Source organism: Microtus oregoni, unplaced genomic scaffold (genome assembly GCF_018167655.1).
Source record: "Microtus oregoni isolate MIOR12 unplaced genomic scaffold, Mior012 000031F_ref0000149, whole genome shotgun sequence".
In the NCBI taxonomy this organism is placed as follows: Eukaryota; Metazoa; Chordata; class Mammalia; order Rodentia; family Cricetidae; genus Microtus; species Microtus oregoni.
The window spans coordinates 27,365,426-27,381,304 of NW_024543090.1; the positions used below are offsets into that span (position 1 = coordinate 27,365,426).

General features: G+C 40.1%; 2 protein-coding genes across 2 annotated transcripts in view; one reads left to right on the plus strand and one right to left on the minus strand.

The window, feature by feature from the left end:
- Window positions 1–2,149, plus strand: part of Fgf7 (fibroblast growth factor 7) — a 55,907-nt gene extending 53,758 nt beyond the window's left edge. Inside the window, exon 4 of the mRNA XM_041678871.1 lies at window positions 320–2,149. Within this exon, the coding sequence (XP_041534805.1) occupies window positions 320–514 (195 nt within the window). The 3' untranslated portion in view covers window positions 515–2,149. The remainder of the gene's footprint in view (window positions 1–319) is intronic.
- Fam227b (family with sequence similarity 227 member B) overlaps window positions 1–15,879 on the minus strand; it is a 157,055-nt gene that overhangs the window by 103,927 nt on the left and 37,249 nt on the right. Inside the window, exon 11 of the mRNA XM_041678864.1 lies at window positions 10,256–10,381. Within this exon, the coding sequence (XP_041534798.1) occupies window positions 10,256–10,381 (126 nt within the window). The remainder of the gene's footprint in view (window positions 1–10,255; window positions 10,382–15,879) is intronic.

Sequence of the window (15,879 nt, forward strand, 5' to 3'; positions counted from 1 at the left end):
TTTCCGGTGGACAAAGAATGGAGTGACTGAGGGTTCCCAACATTAAAGAGTAGAAATTGGCTGTCCAAAGGGACATAACTAAATGTGTGTTATGCGATTGTTTGTTAAACTTAAGGCACATTTGATCCACGGCAATACATGACATAGATAAACCCACTCAACTGTGTCAGCTCTGCTCACTCCGAGGGTTAAAATAAACCACACACTCTTCAGCTCTACAGACCACCACCTGCTTGCTGTTAGCTTGAGTCCCCCCCCCCCCCCCGAACTTGTTTTAATAATTGTGTTTGGTTTTTTTTCTTGTGCTTGTTTTTATCAGAAAGAATGCAATGAGGATTGCAACTTCAAAGAACTAATTCTGGAAAACCATTACAACACGTACGCATCAGCTAAATGGACACACAGTGGCGGGGAAATGTTTGTTGCCTTAAACCAAAAGGGGCTTCCCGTGAAAGGGAAGAAAACGAAGAAAGAACAAAAAACGGCCCATTTTCTTCCTATGGCAATAACCTAATCATACGTGGTGTTTGAGAAACCAGTTTCATTCAGCAGGGAGATTTCTTTCCAGTGGACTTTTTTCTTCCTTCTTTTTCCTTACTTTCTCTTTCTCTCTTTTAAAGTAACCAAGAAAGGCTGGAAAACTACTGAAAACTGATCAAGCTGGACTTGCGCATTTTTGTTTATTTTAAAAGACTGCATTAAAGAAAGAGTTGAAGAATATACACAAAAATCAGATTTAGTAACTAAAGTTGTAAAAAGTTGTAAAAGTGGTTGTACAATCATGTTAGTAATAGTGATGTTTTTCTTAAATTAATTTACCCTTCAGAGTATGTTAGATTTGACTATCTGATAATGAGTATTTAATATCACTATCTGCTTATAAAATGGCTGCTATAATAATGACGATGGTGATGCAGATGATGTTATATAAGGTATGTCAGACCTAACCCTGCTGGAATGCTTGAGGATCATCAAGCCCACGCAAACTGTAGAGGACGAGCAGTGTTTGAGAGCTTTCCCGTAAGAGCTAGAATCCATGTCAGCTCTACTCAGAAAAGTGAGTGTTCTCGACATCTTATTATAGAATGGAATCAACAGGGGGATTTACAAAATGACAGTACTGGAACATACCTGTACTGATTAACATGAGAAAAGTCCTAAATGCCACTCAAATTGAAACGGTATCGCTAACAGGATGCTTAGAAATCTGTATATAAAATAGCAATAATGATGATAATACTGTATTTCATCTCACCACAAAGTAACATTTTATAATCCCTAAAAATAAAATTCCGAAATCTTTAATTCTTTTTCCAGTAACATATCTATCTTTTGTGTAATTCACATTTGGGAACTCGACTTTTAATTATGTTCTTCCCACAAATAATTACGCTCCCTCCGCCCCTTCCCGTGGTTACAGCATTAAACTCTACTTTAAGTTGTATTTGAATTTTATTGTTTTGTTATTTAAATTTATGTTATTTATAAAGAAAAAAACCTTAAGAAGCTGTTTCTGTTTCATATGCTTTTAATTTCAAGGGAACAACAGAACGCCTGGCTGCACTGCAGCCTTCTCCTCCCCTGGTGACTGACACCAAGTCTAGCACACAGCACTTGGCTAGCAAGTGTTGGATGCCGGACAAAAATGACAGCCTGCAGCCATGCTCACAATAGATGGCTCAGAGCGAATGATACAAATATGTGGGAAAGAGTTTGCCACAACAACTCTTGCCAATGAATTCGGATCACATCAGTAAAAGAAAGAAAGGATTTTAGTCAGAATGTATTTTGATACGTGGCAATAAAGCATGGTTTAGAAGTCCGTTTAAAGTCAGCAATCTGATAATCTTTAGCAGTATCTGCCAACATTAAAGTGGGAAGAAAACAACCGCATTGGAGGCTGTAGGCAGTGTGCAAGGCCCCAGACACCTTGAGGCTTCAGGTCAGGCCACAGACAACAGGCCTAACAGACAAGATTCACTCCATAGTTCTGCCACCAGCAGGTGCTGATGAAACTGTATGCATGCTCACCAAGTTACTTAAACTGTTGGTATATTGTGATATCAACTTCAAAGCACTTATTACTGAAGTTTCTTTATGTTACATAAAATACTATTTGGTAATATGCTTATGAGTGAAGGTTATAAGATTAAAGTCCCTGTCAACAAAACAACAGAATTACTTGACTTGCTTGTGGTTTGCCCAAGTGTCCAGGCTACCAGAAGGTAGGAAGTGTTGCCATCCCTCACACACACACACACACACACACACACACACACACACACCATAGGAGAAGCCCTGAGGGAATAGTCTGGACTAGCAACTCTATTCAGGGACTCAAGGCCATTGCTAGTCTAGCTTCCTGGCCCAGGCTCCTGTGCCTGGAGTCTTAGGAGCGTACCAAGGGTAGAAGCAGACTGTGCTCTTCACAGCTGTTCCATCAGTGCCTAGCTGAGTGCTGGGCCACAATCAGCTTATATATACACGGACCCATTCAACTAACAGTCTCCAAGGAGAAGGTGGGATGCAATTATTCTTACTGAAAACGTAAAACCTCAGGCTGAAGCATGATCATGCAGAAGCGTAAACACAAGCCGTGAGTAAGCATAGAAGGTGGCTATAGCTACCATTAAATTAGAATATCAAATTAGATGAGCCAGATTTACTGTTGTTATTTTAAAACTCTGTACCTATGTGTGTGTCTGTATTGGTACGTACACATGAGCGCAGGTCCTCTTTGAGTTCAGAAGCAGGGGCTAGAACTGAACTCGGCTCCTGTGCAAGAGCAGTGTGTGCTCTTAACTGATCATCTCACCTGCCCCAGCACTTATGTTCAATTATAGGGTTTGCTCTACTTAAAAAAAAAAAAACTTAACATGTGAATTCCAGAAAATAAAATCTACTTTAGTCAAACACATTGAGAATCTAGAGTCTTGTAAGTCTGTGAGGCCTTTATCTCCCTCATTCTTTCATAGATCAGGGTACAGCTTTTAGTAGACTCAAGGTGCTGGCTGGATACAGCTTGCCACAGCTGAGGTCACTTAGCATGTGTCCTGCTTAGCTTGTCAGTGATCTCCTTGTTTGGTTTGAACCTCCATTGAGATGCCATCTAGTTAAGAGCACCTGTGACCCACTTGGCACCTGACTTAGTGCATAATGGTACTTTTATAATTTGACTCAAAAGGAGAAAAGGAATGTGATTTCCAATTTTGATTCCTAAGCAACTTTTATGTGAACTTTTAAATTTGTAAATGGAAAGTATCATGAAGGACATTTTTATAATAAGAGTATTCTTTTCTAAAATGTTCTTTAAAAAGAAAATCATACCAACATGTGGGTTTCTAGAAACTGGTAAAGGACTAAGTGAAAAAATATGAACGCTAACAGAATAAACAAAGATACTTTCAATACAAGTGAAGTAAAACACTTCAACACAGAGAAGCCACAATGTAGACCACTGACCTTCGAGCTGCTGTAAGTTTAGATACAAAAGAGAAGGGGAAATAAAGTTTCTATCACTTAGAGCTTTTTCTTTGAGGTTTTTTTTTTTTTATGTCGAAAACCATGAAGAGTGATTACGGAGACTCTGATGTGTGATCCCCTAAATGTTTAGAATAGTATAGAGTGAAAACCTAAAAAAAAAAAATCATGTACGATATCTCACCAAAGACAGAACATTCACTTAAAATCATCTTATAATTCATGTGAGTTTGCATTTCACTCTGTAGCAGACTTGTGAACAAAGCTGAAGCTGGGAGTGACATCTGAGACTCAACTGCAAGGCTGCAATGTCACCCTTACCCCACTGTCATGTACCTGAGAGTCAATGAGACATAGATGATTTCCTATCATTCATAGTCCAACTTTACATACAAATAGTACATAAGCTAAGATCATTTTGTAAATGTGTGACAATAAATATTTAACACCTAATGTGGATGGTTATTGGTCAGCCAAAATACTCCATTGATTCTTAATGTTGGGAAGAGACAAGAGACAGACAGATTTCTGAGCCTCTACTAGCCAGTCTAGTCAATAGGTGATCTATGGGACCACAGAGAGAGATCCTGTCTCGAAAGATAAGGTTGAGAGTGCTAGAGGAAGACATTCAAGTTCTGAACGTTTCTCTTCCTCCTCCGTGTGTGTGTGTGTGTGTGTGTGTGTGTGTGTGTGTGTGTGAGTGTGTGTGTGTCAACCATAATCCATCAGAATGAACATGGGCCCATGTGACTATCAGATGATTATCAAGTGTGACCATTTCTAAGATACCCTTGAAGCAGATGGTTAGGGTTCTTAGAATGTTCTTGCTATGAAATATCTCATTAAAGCCTCACATATAACTCTTTCAGTGATATTGGCAGGTTAGTTTTTGCTCATTCTACCACATTCAATAAAGGTTTGATCTTCGGTGACAGCGATGTATTCTATTGGACTCCCAGAGGCTCCCTTCTGCTCTCTAATTTTGAAGAATTTATCAAAAAGATTTATTTTCTCATGAATTGAGACTTAACAGGAAGTGAGGAATAATAAAATTCTACTATCTTACCATGTTTGTGATTTCTTTTGAAAGAACCATCTCTCAAGGAGCTAGGCAATTACTCTCATGAGAAGGTATCTCTTGGTTTCCCGCTTGCTTCCTGGCTGACATGGTCCTATTTCCAGCTACCATCACAGGCTTCCTGAAAGCCTGTATCGTTATATGAACAATGATTATTTCTTTCTCTGCCTGGATACAGTTATGTATTAGTTATTATGGCATATAACATGAAAATTTAATAACCTTAAACAACAGCTCTTTTGTCTTATAATTATCTAGGCCTCTGCCTGTAAGCCCTCATATCAGCCAGGGCAGCCACTGATCTCAACACAGTCTGAGGAGAATAGAGTACCATTCCTCATGGCTGCAGCTGCAAACACCAGCTCCCCGCTAAGGCCTCTATATAGCACCATTTCTCAAAAGAAGTTTATTTCCTACAAAACGGTGGATCAGAGAATAAAAGTTCCCAAATGAAGCCATAGTTTTAAGAAGCAATCTCCAGTGTGATGCCGCTTCTGCACACACACAGGGGAGGTGTTACCCCTGCAGTGCCCACCAGAAGAGGAGGCCAATATAGAGTATACACAAGACACACACTAGATGGCCATTTAAGATTTTACCATAAACCCACATAATGGGATTATAAACCTAATAAGGCCAATTTAAGGCTTTCAGTGGTGACCACTTATAGAGAAATAAATAAATCAGGCATATTTTCTCTGGGAAATTGGTCCTATCTTCCACAAGAAAATCAGAGAAGGTTTGAACCCCAAAAAGGTCATGACCCACAAGATGAGAACTGCTGTAAGCAAAACCAAACCTAGAAAAACCCCAAAGCTACTGGTTTCCATGTAGGATGCACACTGGAGTTACATCTGGGAGTCACTTTTCTTTTTGAAACAATGACACACAGTGATTTGGGATTTCCCCTCTGTATGTTGTAACTATGTTTTATTGGCATTTGTTAATAAAGAAGCTGCTTTGGGCTATGGCAGGGAAGAATATAGTAAGGCAGGAAATCCAGCAGAAAAAGAGGCTGCACATGCATGTATAGTACCTGGGGCTACGCCCAAAGTGGCTCCGGTATCTAAAAGGCTATTGGCTGAAGGAGTTCCCACAACACTTCCCCCTTTGGTCTAAATAAGAGGGTTCAAAGCCTAATACAAAACTATATACAATAAGAACAAATATCAAGTATTGTACAGCAAAAAGAAGAGGCAAAAATATAAATAAAAATTAGAATTACAACCAGCATGAAAAACATCAAGTAAGAAACATATGCTAAATGTTTCAATAGTTATCCTATCCTAAGGAGTCTAAGTCTTATATTAAAAATGTCTTGGCTAAGCAGAGATAGAGGAGGAAAGAAGGCGGAGTCAGGCAGACACCATGTAGCCACCCAAGAAGCAAAAGGTAACAAACTATGAGCCTTTTGGTAAAATATAAAATAATAGAAATGGATTAATTTAAGATGTAAGAGGTAGTTAATAAGAAGCCTGAGCTAATAGGCCAAACTGTGTTGTAATTAATAAAATTTCTGTGTGGTTATTTGGGTCTGGGCAGCTGGGAAACCAAAGCAGTGTCTCCGTTTACACACAAGCCTTGTCCCCCGTCCCAGGTCAGTAACTATGGGATAGGGGATGGGGGATGTCATTTTTATTATTCCTCAGTAATCTCTAATGGTTTTGCTACAATTGAGAACTAACAAGATAAGAAGAAAACCACAAAACAAAATTCTTTAGGATTTAGGCCTGGCTCTTCCTTGTCTCCTTTTTTAACATAGAGAAGAGCCTTATTCCTTCCCACCCAGGTTTTCCATCATTTTTCTATTTACAGTGGACACTAGAAGGAGCGGAAACATGAGAAAGAGCTGTAATCATCTTGATAGCGAAATGCTTACAGAATATGCCAGTCCAAAGTCCATTCTCAAAACGAACATGCATTAAAGATCATAAAAATCCCTCTGTTCAAATTTGCAATTATTTTTCACATCACACAGAAGACAATCTTAAATTGCATGGAGACCAGCAGAGTGGAAGTCACATTCAGGCTGCGGAGCTGATACCGTCAAGTTCATAAGAAACACTGAAAATGGGTTGAGTCTTCTGTACTGTAGCTCCTGAACCCAGTGACTGCATCTTTCCCAAGGTTAGGGAAGTCTAGGGCGACTGTTTTACATATCCTACACCTCCCCTTCTCAGCTCCTAAGGGTCGGATGTCTGTTTGTGTGGCATGGCCTGCTGTCTCGGGTTTTTGTTTTGTTTTTTTCTTCTACTTTTTAATTTTCTTTCCATCCAATTGGGAAATTCGAAGGAGATGTCTTTAAGCTCAGAATTTCTTTCTGCTTTAGATTGTTGTCAAGTCTTTCAGCTGTATTTTATTTGACTTGTTAACTTCTTCAGTTCCAAAGTTTCTATTTGGTTCTTTTCCATGCTAAGTCTTTGTAGACTCCCTTTCTAATCAGCGGCATTTTTCCTATTTAACAGCTGCTCATGCTTCCCTGCCTTTCTCTGGAATCATTTTTTTAAATATCTTATCGGATGCTTCATCAGTTTCTTTACTTCGAGATTAGTTGCCAGAAAGCCACTGTGCTGTATCAGAAGCACCACATTGTCTACTTTTTCATTCTAGCAGATGACTAATCTGCTGATGAAACATATAGAAAGTTCTTTCTAGCCACGTCGCCATGACTATGTATACTACCTGCCCCGGGGCAAAGGTCAGCTCCATGCCTGTCCTTTACACCCAGGTTTTAAAAGTACATTTTCAAACAAGTGCAGTAGCCATTCTATGAGGAGAGACTCTCTGCCCTCTAAGTAAGTTCAGTCAGCCACAAGTCTGACAGCGCGAGGTATTTCTCAGCACTGACAGCGCTTCTGGTCCAGTGCAGCAGAAGTGGAATTCATTAGGGAAAACACACAGTTGAAGCTCTCTGCCTGATAAAGCTCTCTGCCTTAAAGAACGTCTCTTAGGCCCTGAACTTAATGTTTATAAGTTTTCATAAAATCATCTAATGTTTCTTAGCTTCTCCCTCCCCTCAATTCTCTCCCATATCACAACGTTGCAAGGTAACAGTAGTTATTACAATTTTAATTCAAATTTCATTGGCTAGTAATGTTCATTGTTAAGTATCGATGTGTTTATAAAAGATGTATTTTTCATGGAATTCACTATTAACCTGTCCAATGTTTATGGTAAGATAAAAGTGTTGACTTCATGATTGTGAATGTCCAATCAGTTATATTTATTCACTTTAAAAATAACAGTAAAATTTTTAATTTGAGCCTGGAGAGACCGCTCAGTGATGAAAGTGCCTGCTGCTCTTGCAGAGGACCTGGGTTTGGTTCCCAGCACCCACACTGGATGGTTCACAAACTTCTGAGACTCCAGATCCAGGAGACTGTGCGCCTTCTTCAGGACTCTACAGGCACACTGGTGCAAGCTTTCAATTCCAGCACCCAGGAAGCAAAGGTGGCCAAACCTCTGAGTTTAAGACCAGTCTCATCTATCTAGCAAGTTCCAGGGTGGCAAGATTACAAATTATGCTCTATCTCAAAAAGTATTTTTAAAATTTCATTTTAGGAACTGGAGAAACGGATTTGTGGTTAATACACTGGTTGTTTTTCTACAAGACCCAGGTCTAACATCTAGCACCCACAATGGGGTTCACAACTGTCTATAACTCCAGTTCTAGGGCTCCTGAGGGAATAAGCCATGAATGTGGTACACAGACATACATGTACAAAATCAGTATAACATGTAAAATAAAAATAAACTTTAAAAATATTACAACTTCTCCTTTTAGCAGAGATTTATTTAACATGTTCTAATATCATTGTGAATTATCTTCTGCATGTCTATTTATTATCTACTTGATATAGAATGTTTTTATGATGAGGGTAACAGCAGACATGATTTACAATACTTTTATCTTCACAATATTTTAAATGCTTAAACCATAGGATTTCTTTTAAAATACTTTATACATGTTTTTGATAAAATTCATAACCCTATTCTCTTCAATCCAATGACTTTCCCTGTACTCCCAATGCACCCCTTCTAACCTCACATGACCTCTTTTGAAATGCCTGCCTGTGAGTTATTGGGTCTGGGAAGATGGAGCATGGGCAACCTCTCTTCCATGATGAGCCCTGAGCTCTGAACGTCTCATTTAGAGCGGAGCAAGCCACAGTTCCTTGTTCTCTGCATGCTGACTGGTTGTGGGTCCCTGTAATAATCATTACCTATTGCAAAAAGAATATAAAAGACGGTAAACACAGCTAGTCCTGGTCTATCTTCTCACAGTTAAATATCCGCTAAGCATCAGAAAGTGAATTCTATAAAAATTCACATTATACCTGAAATCTGTGAAATGGAACAAACATTTAAAAACACCTTGGATGGACAAATGCACACAGACTGTCTTAACCAACTTCTTAAATCTCCAGTGGCAGAAACTCACCGAGAAAAGCAAAGGTTGTGTAGAAATGAGGGGTGATGACCACCTCCTTATTTAAGGGACTTTACTTTCAAAGCAGTTATCTAGTAGAAAAGCAAGTTCTTGCCGGGGCTACAGCACAGATAGATATAGATATAGATACATAGATAATAGGGATAGAGCTTAGCTTTTGTGCATTGACTTCTGGCTTTTAAAGTCCTTTCTGGTCTATGTATGGCATTCTAGAAAACTCATTAAAGGGTATCAACAGCAAACAAGCATTTTCCTATAATTATTAATTGATAGGAACCACGTGTCATGATATTTATTCAGCTAAAAGTAGGAACCATTTCTCCATTTGTGAGCAATCACTTCCAAATGCACAGAGCTGAAAAGCCACAATGAACCAGTGAAAGAATTGCAGCATCATACATTAGCCAAGGAGTAGACGCCTCAAGAGCCGGTTGATAGGTTAGCCCTTCTTCCCTGGTGTTTTTCAAGGAAAACGCCGGACAGCAGCTCTCTCCCCGCCATGCTCTGAAATCAACCAAGAAACCTTGTTTCCAACTCACATGATCAGAAATGAAGCCTGCACACCAAGGCCATGCTTGGTCCTGGAGACATTGTATAACCAGGAGAGAAATAAATTTGCCTTAAGAAATTCATTAATTGTGAGTAGTTAAGGAGGTTTGATTTTTGTATGGTCATTTTGGGCACAGAATTCAAGAAACAGGAGAAAATACAAAGATATAGCAAAGTAAATTGATATTTAAGTTTTCCCATAATTGGATTATTTAGTAAAAGAGTCATTTTGAAAAGAAAAAGTGGAAAAAACAGATTCCTGATCATAAAATAAATTCCAAATGGATTAAGTAAGCCAGCCAAATATAGAAGCAAGAAAGCACTAGGAAAAAGCACAGGTAAGCATTCTCATAATCTTAGCTAAGTCTTAACAAAATACAAGACTTAAACTCTAAAGGAAATATGATTTGAATGTACCAAATAAAAACACTAAACTTCTCTATTGGTGAGACACACTGTCATCTAACTAACCCACACAGCCTGAAGTGAGAATGCCCATCGTCCTAAGACTTGCAGGAAGACAGGAAAGGGCCTTAAGACACACCACTGCCATAGCAGCCATCTACAAATCAAACATAGTCTAGGACTGTCACAGAACTGAGTTATTAGAGAAACAGGACTAGTAACTGACCCAATGTATTATACTTTGGCTACCTTCTCACATCTAATTTATCAAATTTGCTTACTGGATGCTATACGCTCCTGGCTGGAAATGATCCTCTTTTTCACCGATTTCAGGGGTGCTCGCTTGCAGCCATGAATGGTGGTCGTGCAGAGCTCTGATAGCTTCCAGCGGGTCCAAAAGCCAGTCTGAGGCTTTACACCTGTGAATGTAATGTGTATATTTAGCTAGTCGGACTTTACGATTTAGCGGAGAATTTTCTACATCTCTTTAAATACAGCTATGGTTTATTTTTATTATTAGCCGCCACTGCATAAAACACACGGATGCCTTGCATTTCACTTGCTGAGTGCTCTTGACTGGCTATGTTTGAAAATATCAGGCACTAACAGAAAGTTACTTGTATAGTAAGGCCAACAGATAGATGACGAAGGCAGGATTGCTTATTTTTCATTGCTCACAAGAGAAGGATGCCACACTACAGAGGACCACAGTAGGAAGACAGATTGGTGAGGCAGGAGCAACACTGAGGCATGACAACTATCTTGCTGGTTTTTTAAAAAAAGGAATAATTCATTCATGCCAGCAGGCTCCATGGCTCAAGGCTCATCCCAATTGCTTGGCACCTGCTCTGAGGATGTCAAGCATCTGGAGAAAGAATCCAGGAAAGGAGAGGGTGTTTGTGGCCAGGGCTCTACAATGGTTGAACCAATTACACCTATAATTATTTACTATCTCTAGAAACAGTCTGACCCCGAGAAGGGTACATTCTCAGGTTTTAAATACAAAAATGTAAAAGACACAATTCAAGATTAATATAGTCTGGTGGTAAACTATCATTTGGTTGTTGGGATAAACGCAAAAATGTGTTGGTTCTCCTCCAAAGCTGTCGGATGTGCTCCAATCTGAACATTTCCCCACTAGACTTAACGTGCAGCCATTATTCTGGGAGCACCCTCCACCATTATGCTAAGGACCACGTCTCTCACACGCTAGAACCTTTGCATCTGGAATCTCATTTCCTCTTCTTATTTCATGTGTTGCTGGATATTTGTATAATAGCTTCATAAGAAAAAGATGAGTTCAAAGTAACTTTCTAGAAAGGATCAGCACATCTGGAAAATGCCTGGACTTCATTGCTAGCCTCAGCGACAGTTTGTTTAGGTGTAAGTTATGAATTATTTTCCCTCAAAATTGTTAACTCATTATTCTATTCTATCCTAGCATTCAGAGCTGCTGATAGAGATTCGTGGCATTCTCTCTTTTGAGCTCTCCGTTCTCTGGAAGTTTTGAGCACTTCCTTTTTGTTTTCAAGGTTCTGAGGATTCTCAGTAAAATCGACAGCACTCCACTGTTTCTATTCCTTGTCCTAATGTCTTCCAGACTGGAAATTCAAGACTTTTCAAATATGAGCATCTTAAATGTGTTTCTTAGCGTATCTCTTTCCTGGATTTTTAATTTTAGTTTTGGGTATAATATAGAGGACCAAAACCTACAAGTAGAACAGGAGAAGCATCAGTTTCTTCCACATGGATTTGTTTTTAGCCCCCCGTTTTTAAGAACATACATCAAAGACCAGAAACTGCCCTGGAAGAATGACCATGCATGCTTTACCATGGTTTTTGATATTTAGATTTGGTTTTAATCATGAAGTTACTTTCTAATTTCCTTTATGATTTCTTCCTTGAATGCTGGATTAAGAATATATTTCTTTTTGTTTTGAATTTATACATATTTATGGGGCATATCATCATAATTCAAAATATGTATACAGTATATAATAAACCAGGAAAAAACATTTCTATCTATTCTATCATTATATTTTATATGTTGTGAATTTTATATTTTCTTCTAGTAATTTTGAAATAGATCATATGTTTTTTTAACCAATAGTTCCTCTACTGTGCTGAGAAATAATTAGATCTGACTTCTCCACTCTACTTTTGGTGCTTGTGACTCAGTCTCTTTCCACATTTACCAGACTTCTGTGAGCATGTTCTTTTGTGTTGTCCTAAAGAAATGATTCTGGTTTCTCTAAATGAGTGAGAACATACGGCTTTTGTTGTTCTGTGTCTTGTTTTTCCCAATCACCTATTGACCTCCGGTTCCATCCATGCTGCTGTGAACGGCAAGGTTTCATTTTTTTTTTTTATAGCTGAGTAGTAGTTTGTTTTGTATAAATCCATGACATTTTCGTTATTCATTCCTCCAATGAGGTTCATCATGACTGATGTACTACTTCAGCTATTGTGAAGTCGGGCCCATATTTCTTATTTTCCGCATGCATAAAGACATTTTTGTTTGGTCATATGCCTAATTTATTGCCTTCCATCCAATGACTCAACATGCTCTGTTTAATTTACAATGTCCCTCGTAAGTGGGAACATTTGATTGTTGGCTTACTTTGTGGAGAGATTTTACAAATGCTTTCTGTATTTGTAAGTAACTTGCAGTTTTTATTTCCAGTGTTCTGTGTAGTCACTACTTCATATTGTTCATCATGTTTTGCCCTTCCTCAGTTTGGGTTTTTGCTTGCTTCTTCTCTCAGTCCCCTATATCTTCTAGCTAAATCTCCAAGGTCACATGCAAATATTGTAGAATTGCATACAACTGACTGGGAAGGGTCGCTGGGCACTCGGCTAAGTGTTCCATGACCAGCCATCTTTTTCTTTGGGGAGGGAGGGTAAAGAGTCACCAGGCCCAGCTGGGATGAGCTGTTGTGAGCACGCTCACAGAACCCATGAATATAGTGGCAATTTAGGTCCATCTCATCTAAGGTACAAAGCCCGACGTTCCCTGGTTAATCTGTCGTCTGGCTACAATACCCAGTACTGACGCCATCTATTTATCTGTCTTTTCACATCAGTCAATAATTGCTTAATGTATTTAGATCTTTTGAGTTTGGTTATCATATTCTGTTGATAAAGTAACCCTTTATTAATAAATAATGACTTTTTTTATTGAGAAAAGGAAAAAAAAAGTATCCACCTCTCCCAGCCTCCCATTTCCCTCCCCCTCCTCCCACCCTTCTCCCCCTCCCCCCACTCCTCTCCCCCTCCCTCTCCAGTCCAAAGAGCAGTCAGGGTTCCCTGCCCTGTGGTAAGTCCTAGGTCCTCCCCTCTCCATCCATTCCTAAGAAGGTGAACATCCAAACTGGCTAGGCTCCCACAAAGCCAGCACATTATGTAGGTTCAAAACCCGGTGCCATTGTCCTTGGCTTCTCATCAGCCCTCATTGTTCGCCATGCTCAGAGAGTCCAGTTTTATCCCATGCTTTTTCAGTCACAGTCCAGCTGGTCTTGGTGAGCTCCCACTAGATCAGCCCCCTTGTCTCAGTGGGTGGGTGCGCCCCTCGTGGTCCCGACTTCCTTGCTCATCTTCTCCCTCCTTCCGCTCCTCTGCTTTATCTGATGTGAGTGCAGTTAACCCTGCTCCCTCTGCTTGCCACTCACAGACTCTCTTCAATTCCTCTGCTTGCAGCAGTCCGTACACAAAAGCTGAAGTGTGTAACTCAGAGGCCGCATAGGCAAGAGCCTTATTACTCTCTTTTTCTTCTTTCCTTTTTTAGAAATCTACTTCATGCATTTGGATTGGAGAATGCAACTAATATACATTCCAAGCACTCATTGACAGGAAAGACTTAGCATCCCCATTTGTTTCTAGATCACTGGTTCTATCCATATGACATGAGGGGAGAAGAGGAATGTTGCCATTTGCACTGGGACAAGAGGGAAAGTGCCCTGATGGGCAGGCAAGACCCCATCCATTTAAGGCTCTAGCTTGTGAAAATGAAAGTCACTTGAGAGAGCCTCAACTGAGAACGCCACCACAGTTATTTTCTGCTCAGAAATAACCAACTAGGAAAGTGTTTTCCAGCCACAAAAGCAGAGGATGACATAGCCATGGCAGAAAGGAGCCACCCTACCTCCTGACTATCTGTAGCACTTGGAGTGGGTATCCACATGGGACTGATTCTATAGCATGCGCGATGCAAGAGCGAGGGGTCACAGCAGCTTGTGTCGTCCCAGAAAGCTAATGAGGCCAGGCAATGTGCGGCAGGGTTGGATTCCCTTGCAAGGAGATCCCAAGAGACGATCCCATGAAATTGTGAAGGTGCAGCCTAAGCTGTGGCAGAGACATCAGAGTGCTAGAAACGTTAGGTGTTTGCTTAGGAGAGCTACAAGCATGGAGGGGAGTCAACCCAAAAGAGGGGCCACATGCACCACGGATAACATAGTTGGAGGAGTGGGGCTATCTAAGGAGGCTGGAGGACAGATGGTGCAGATACAGAGGTGCAGGGTTTGATACTTTCCCAGACTACCTTTAGGATCGCTTCGGCACTCTCACTTCTCACTATGCCATCATTCTTCCTTTGTGGAATGGAATGTGTGCGCCATTGGATGCTGGACACACAGAACTTGTTTTATTTTATAAGGGCTTACAGTCTTAGAAGAAATTTATGAACTGTGGACTTTGAAAAATTCTGGAAGTGTATGACTAGGGCAACCTCTGTGGTTGAACTGAACGTATTATTGCATTAGGAGACAGCCATAATCCTACAGGGGATAGGGAAAGAATTTCATGGCATGGATATACACTATGCTCTCAGGATGATGTCTTTGAACACCCGGTCTCCAGCTGGTGGTACTATCTTAGGAGGCTGTAGAACCTTTAGGAGATGAGGCCTGGCTGGTGGAATGAAGTGACTGGAGATGAACCTACAGCCTCTGCTTGGCTCTGGCCTATGTCTTTCCTAGCTTTCTGTCTTCTCACTATGATGACTAGGCACAAGCTTCTTCACCAAGGCCAGAGCCTCAGCCACCATGTCTTCTTCACTGTGAAACCACATGCTAAAATCAACCCTTCTTTCCCTAAGTTGTTCACAATCCTTGTGATGAACACACTGTGCTTTCATTTCTGCAGGTGGAACTCCTTAAAGTGTTTATCGTAACCACGTCTAGTGGTGACAAAGTCCCTCGGTGCTGCTTGTCTGTAAAAGGCTATTCCTCCTTCATTATCACAGGACTGCTTTGCTAGATAAAGTCTTCTTGGCTGACATTTTTTTTTCATCACTTGAACTATATCGCCCCTTTCTTAGCATTCAAGACTTCTTTTGAGAAGTCCCTACAGTCCGATGGGCTTTCCCTGTATTTGAGCCAGTGTTTCCCTCTTGATGCTTTACTGGGTTGGATGATTGCTTAGTGGGCCTCTGAGAGTCACAGATATAGATAGAAGTGCATCTCATGACCTGGGATGTCTTCAGTAGCCATTTCATTGAAAATTTTTTTCCTGTATCTGTCTTCACAAGCTGGAACTTGGTTACACAGATAATGTAGAAATTTGTTCATTAAATGTATGAATCTTATGAATCCCATAGGCTTTTTCATGACATTCTTTTGTCTTTGTTTTTCTCTGTTTAATTTAAAAGGGCCTGTCTCCAAGTTTACAAATTCGTTTCCTGCTTTGTGTAATCCTCCAGTGAAGTTCTCTAATTAAAAGTTTTCAGCTCTAAGGTTTGGTCCTTTTAAGAGTCATGTCTAGGGCTGGAGAGATGGCTCAGTGGTTAAGAGCATTGCCTGCTCTTCCAAAGGTCCTGAGTTCAATTCCCAGCAACCACATGGTGGCTCACAGCCATCTGTAATGAGGTCTGGTGCCCTCTTCTGGCCTGCAGGCATACACACAAACAGAATATTGTATACAT